This window comes from Ornithorhynchus anatinus, chromosome 2, assembly GCF_004115215.2.
Source record: "Ornithorhynchus anatinus isolate Pmale09 chromosome 2, mOrnAna1.pri.v4, whole genome shotgun sequence".
In the NCBI taxonomy this organism is placed as follows: domain Eukaryota; kingdom Metazoa; phylum Chordata; class Mammalia; order Monotremata; family Ornithorhynchidae; genus Ornithorhynchus; species Ornithorhynchus anatinus.
Window position 1 is genome coordinate 139613027 of NC_041729.1, and position 6614 is coordinate 139619640.

The window sequence follows — 6614 nt, forward strand, 5'->3', positions numbered from 1 at the left end:
TAAATAGAGTCGAGGGGAAGAACATCTCGTAAAAACAATGGCAACTAAATAGAATCAAGGTGATGTACAATTCATTAAAATAAATAGGGTAATGAAAATATATACAGTTGAGCAGAGGAGTACAGTGTTGAGGGGATGGGAAGGGAGAGGGGGAGGAGCAGAGGAAAATGGGGGGGAAAAGAGGGTTAAGCTGTGGAGAGGTGGGGGGGAGCGGTAGAGGGAGTAGAGGGAGAAGGGGAGCTCCGTCTGAGAAGGCCTCTTGGAAGAGGTGAGTTTTAAGTAGGATTTTGAAGAGGGGAAGAGAATCAGTTTGGCGGAGGTGAGGAGGGAAGGCGTGGCCCGGGGGTCGACGGCGGGATAGGCGAGACCAAGGGACGGGGAGGAGGTGGGCGGCAGAGGAGCGGAGCGTGCGGGGTGGGCGGTAGAAAGAGAGAAGGGAGGAGAGGTAGGAGGGGGCAAGGTGATGGAGAGCCTTGAAGCCTAGAGAGGAGTTTTTGTTTGGAGAGGAGGTTGATAGGCAACCACTGGAGGTGTTTAAGAAGGGGAGTGACACACCCAGATCGTTTCTGCAGGAAGATGAGCCGGGCAGCGGAGTGAAGAATAGACCGGAGCGGGGCGAGAGAGGAGGAAGGGAGGTCAGAGAGAAGGCTGACACAGTAGTCTAGCCGGGATATAACGAGAGCCCGTAGCAGTAAGGTAGCCGTTTGGGTGAAGAGGAAAGGGCGGATCTTGGCGATATTGTACCGAAACCGGCAGGTCTCTGTAACAGATAGGATGTGTGGGGTGAACGAGAGAGACGAGTCAAGGATGACACCGAGATTGCGGGCCTGAGAGACGGGAAGGATGGTCGTGCCATCCACGGTGATAGGGAAGTCTGGGAGAGGACCGGGTTTGGGAGGGAATCCTAGCACTTAGAACAATGCTTGGCACATAGTAAGTGCTTAACAAATACCACCATTATTATTATTACTTGCTCCCTCACCAAGGGCCCTCCCCCATTCCTGTACCTCCTTCCGGTACCTTCCTCTCACACACACACAAACACACACACTCTGAACATACAGAGCTGGTTCCAAGCAGACAGCCTCCCCTCAGTTCCGTCTGGAATTCAGTGATCCGATGGTCCAGTCCCTATCACCTCTAGCCCTTCTTTCTGCCTCAGTTTCCACCTTCCCAGCTACAGCATTATGGACACCGGCGGGGATACAAACAGGGCAATCTCAGGCACAACTGATCTCAGGCACCACCCAGGTTGCAGATTGTGCAGATTCCAGCTCAGGGGGACAGATGCTTAACCTGGGAGGCCTCTGTGTCCGGGGAGGCCTGTCTTCCCTGGCTAAAATAGGGAGTAAAGCCCAGGGAGGGAGGAAAGAGACAAGGCCCAGCAATGATGAGAGGTTTGAAGCATCCTGAAATCATTCTAGCTCCCTGCCTTCAAGCAGCTGATTAAGACGTTCAGGACTGTCAATCATATTTATTGATCATTTCCTGTGTGCAGAGCTCTGTACTAAGCACTTGGAGAATACAACAATACAACAGACACATTCCCTGCCCACAGTGAGTTTACAGTTTACTATCTCCCTGCCATCTCTTCTAGGGCTCTCTATCTTTGATTCACTTCTGCCTGATAACTAACAGGCTCCTCTCCCACTTCAGGCTCAGACCACTATCTCCAGTCCAGGGTTCTGTGGCATGGTAAATAGTTTCTCTATATTCTTCCCACTAATCTTGTAGGCTCCTTGGAGGCAGGGATGTCTACTAATTCTATTGCACTTAGAATTAAGTGCATTCTCCCAGGCACTTAGAACAGTGCTCAGCACACTGTAAGCGCTTAATAAATACCATCGATTGACTCTTCCCACATAAAATCCTTTAAAAATTTAAGTGCCAAAGGTCGCCACTTCCTTCCTCTCTGGTCCTTCCCAACATCAGTCTTTTCTGCTCTACATATAGTAAATACTCAGTAAGTGTTGATTCACTGATTGATTCTTCATCCAGTTAAACAATCCTAACCCCTTTTCCTTTTCCACACCTTTTGCATTTTAGCTGCCTTCTGTGGCCCCTCAAGGTTATCAATTCAAGGGCTCCCAAGACTACAATGAGGAGCTCCACCCCCACCCAGGCTCACACTGCACTCAGTGAGGCTAGCTGGAGCCAGATGTGGGGCCATGGATGGAAGGACAGGAGACAGAACAGGCTCGGGGCTAGAAAAGTTGGAGTGACTTGGGCCCAGCTGGGGCTCTCTTAGACCCTCTCTCGAGAGGTGGTGTGTTCTCCAGGGAGCTCTTGAGATAGGAAGTGTTCTGGGCATGGGAAGGGAGAGCATTCCTCTAGACTGAAAACTCCTCCTCTAAGTTGTAAGATTTTTTTTCCAATATTTGTTAAGGGCTTACAACATGCCAGGCACTGTACTAAATGTTGGAATAAATTCAAGATCATCCTCTTCTTCGTGGTATTTGTTAAACACTACTATGCAAACTAATCAGGTTGGAAACAGTCATTATATCACATAGGGCTCACAGTCTTCATCTTCATTTTACAGAAGAGGTAACTGAGGCACAGAGAAATGAAGTCATTTGCCCAAGGTCACCCAGCAGACAAGTGGCAGAGCTGTAATCAGGTTGGACACACAGTCCGTGTTCCACATGGAGCTCAGAGTCTTAAGCCCCACTTTACAGATGAAGTAACTGAAGCACAAAGAAATTAAGTGACTTGCCCAAGGTCACACAGCAGGTAAGTGGTGGAACCAGGATTAGAACCCAGGCCCTCTGACGCCCAAGCACGTGCTCTTTCCACTAGACGATGCTGCTTCTTATCGAGCGCAGAAATTGTGCCTACCACCTCTGTTATAATATACTCTCCCAACCACTTAGTATAGTATGCAGTAAGCGTGCAATAGATATGACTGATTGATAAGTGAATAGCATGGTGGGTAGCCCATGGGCACTTCCTTTGGAATGGCCATGTTTTCCAGGGGCAGGGGAGAGCAAGCTGGCCCAGACTCCACTATGCCCACCTCCCAGAACATTTGCTTCACCCCATCCTCCTTCCTCCTGACGGGCATCCCGGGCTTGGAGACCCAGCACATCTGGTTGGGCATCCCCATCTTCTCCCTGTTTGTGGTGTCCATGATGGGCAACACGGCCATCCTGTGGGTGGTGCGATCAGAGAGGAGCCTGCACCAGCCCATGTTCCTCTTCCTGGCCATGCTGGCGGTCACCGATCTGGTGCTGTCCACCTCCACCGTACCCAGGATGCTGGCCGTCTTCTGGCTCGGTGCCCAGGAGATCGGGCTGGAGGCCTGCCTGGCCCAGATGTTCCTCATCCACTGCTTCGCCACGGTCGAATCTGGCATCTTCGTGGCCATGGCCTACGACCGCTACGTGGCCATCTGCACCCCACTGCGGCACTGCGCGGTGCTGCCCTTTGCCGTGGTGGCCCGGATAGGGCTGGCGGCCCTCCTGCGGGGGACACTGTACATCGGCCCCCTCCCGTTTCTTCTGCGCTGGCGGCTCCCCAGCTACCGGCACCGGGTCATCGCCCACTCCTACTGCGAGCACATGGCAGTGGTGGCCCTGGCCTGCGGCGACCAGCGGCCCAGCAACCTCTACGGCATGGCCATCGGCTTCCTGGTCCTCATCCTTGACTCGTTGGCCATCACTGCCTCCTATGCTCGGATCTTCGGCGCCGTGCGGGGGCTGGCTGCCCCCGAAGCCCGGCGCAAGACTGCGGGGACCTGCGCCGCCCACCTCTGCGCTGTCTTGGCCTTCTACGTGCCCATCGTCCTCTCCTCCCTCACCCACCGCTTTGGCCCCCACATCCCGCCCCATGTCCACATCCTGCTGGCCAACGTCTACCTGCTCATCCCGCCCGTCCTCAACCCCATTGTCTACGCCGTGCGCACCAGGCACCTCCGGGAGACACTGCTCCGCAGGCTGTGCTGAGCGCTCGGAGCTCACAGCCTAGCTGGGGAGTGAGAGTGGGTGATAGGAAGACTTCCCAGGTGCTCCCTGGGAGAGGGGGTGCCCCGGGCAGTGAGCTGCACACGGTGTACTTCTGTTCAGAGCTCTCCACTCCCCAACGGATCCTCAGAGTACCGTTCTACTTGCAGGCGATACTCAGTACAGTGCTCTGCACAGGGTAGGTGCTCAGTAGAGTGCTCTGTGCCCAACATGTCCTCCAAATAGTGCTCAACGGGGTTTAGAGAAGTATTCAGCACACAATTAGTGCTCAGTACAGTGCTCTGCACACAGAAGACACCTGGTTCAGTGACCTGCACACAGAATAATTGTAGTATTTGTTAATCGATTACTCTGTGCCAGGCCCTACGCTAAGCGCTGGGGGTAGATACAAGCAAATCGGTTGGACACAGCCCCTGTCCCACATGGGGCACAGAATCTCAATCCCTATTTTACAGATGAGGTAACTGAGGCTCAGAGAAGTGACGTGACTTGCCCTAGGTCACACACAAATGGTGGAGGCAGAATTAGAACCCATGTCCTTCTGACTTCCAGGCCCATGCTGTAGGCATCCGGTTCAGTGCCCTGAACACAGAGGAATCTGGTACAGTGCCCTGCACATAGAAAACCCTGGTACTGGCCAGTGGAAGATAAGTTTTCTGGGGACGGGAAATCCCTGCTCAGATGATGTGACTCAATTCCAGGCTGTCAGGAGCCAAAACTGGCCTGCATTCCAACCAGCCAGAAGAGGAAGCGGGAGTTGGAGGGCCGGCCTCAGGCAGAGCCGTGGCCCCGGGTGTGGAGTCCAGCACTGCCCAGTCCCAGCACAGAGAAGGCAGAACTGCCCAGGCAGGACGGGCCATGCACAGGCAGCGGCTGAAAGCACCATCGCCTGGCCAGGCCGGGCCTCAGTCTGCTCAGCCTCACCAGCCTCCAGGTTTCGAGTTCACCAGTGGCCTGGGCCAGCCCTTGGAGGGGCCACCTCCCTGCACTTGCCGGGGCTCTGGCTCCTCTCTGATGCCCCATGACAGGGCAGAAAGCCTGGATGAGGAGAGCAGGCAGGTAGCAAGGCAGCCTGCATCCTCCTCACCTCGGAGTGACCACGGCCAGGAGAAAATACAACTTGGGAGGTGGCTGCAGGGCAGGCATTGCCTCTTTGGATTCTGCAGGGATGGCCTCTCTGCAACCCTCCGAACTGTGGGGGCAGAGGTATTCCTGCCCCTTGAGTGCCAAGGCTGATGCCTTTCCCAGTGCTCAGCAAGGTGGGGATAATAATGATGGTAATAATAAAAATAACTGTGGTATTTGTTAAGGCTTCCTATGTGCCAAGTACTGTACCAGCAAGGGGAAGATACAATGCAAACAGACCAAACGCAGCCCGGCCCAACTGGGGCTCAGAGTCAAGGGAGGAGTAGGAAAACAAGTATTCTATCTTCATTTTACAGTTGAGAAAGCCGAGGCCCAGAGAAGCTGTGACTCTCCCAAGGTCATACAGTTAGCATGATGGTATTAGAACCCAGGTTTCCTGAGTCCCAGCCCTATTCTCCTTCCACCAGCTCCCGCAGCTCCATCAGTGAACATAACAGTTGGACTGGTCTTCCTAAGTTGAGCCTGTGCCCGCTGTCTTCCTGAAGGCTACCCATAATAATGTTATTATTAGTAGTAGTAGAATTAATAATCATAAAAGTAATGATATTTGTTAAGTGCTTACTATGTGCCAAGCTCTGTACTAAACACTGAAGTAGATGCAAAATAATAAAGTCCCATCTCAGCCTAAGTAGGAGGGACGACAAGTACTGAATCTCCATTTTGCAGATGAGGGAACTGTAGCACAAAGAAGATAAGTGACTTGCCCAAGATCACAGTAAGAGCTCAAAAAATAGGATTGAATGAATGAATGAATGACATAGCAGACAAGTGGCAAAGCCAGAATGAGAACTCACGTCCTCTGACCCCCAGATCTGTGTTTTTTTCTATCAGGTCATGCTGCTTCCCTGCTTTCCAGGCCCAGGCTAGTTACTAGTTGGTCACTTCGGCCTCAGGGGCTGCTCCTCCACAACAGGAGGTTGAGGGGTTGGGGTGGGTCCCCCCCAGGGGTTGCCAATTTGACAAGGACATTTAATTTTCAAGGCACAGTAAGAGAGGCTTGGCAAGGCCGAGCCTGTGCTGGTTGTTCAGTGAGGGCACTCACTGGTCAGCAGAAGGAATAAACATCCCAGAAGGACCTCAGCAGGCCAGCCTGTCCTGTGTGAGCGTGAGTTATTACCCTGAAATTGGAGAGCTCCCTCTTCACCCCTCCGGGGAAAGAGGAGGAGGCCCCTCACAGCCCCTTGGCCAGCTCTGGGGAGATAAATGATACAGTTTCGGAGAGCGGGCAGAGCAATAACCCAGGACCGGAGAGCCGCTGTGTCCACACCCTCAACAGAGCAAGGCAACCTTAGCCCCAGCTCGAACAAAGCTCTACGCTGGCCTCTGGGGCAGGGAGAAAGGTGGAGAAGGCATGTTCTCCGGTCCCTGCCTCAAGGAGTGACAGGCTGATGGGGAAGACACCCCTCCCGGCCTCCCCCCAACACCCACCCTACAGTGAGGAAGGGGGACACAACGGGAGGAGTCACAGGGCCCACAGTCAGGAAACATTAAGAATTCTGACGAGCA

The 6614-nt window shown here is 53.4% G+C and overlaps 1 protein-coding gene across 1 annotated transcript; it reads left to right on the plus strand.

Annotated features, from left to right (window-relative positions):
* The first annotated feature begins 3008 nt into the window (after window positions 1-3008).
* On the plus strand, window positions 3009-3944 carry LOC100082848 (olfactory receptor 52M1). Its single transcript, XM_007659371.2, has one exon. It carries the CDS (start codon window positions 3009-3011, stop codon window positions 3942-3944), a length of 936 nt encoding a protein of 311 aa, XP_007657561.2.
* The last annotated feature ends 2670 nt before the right edge of the window (window positions 3945-6614 follow it).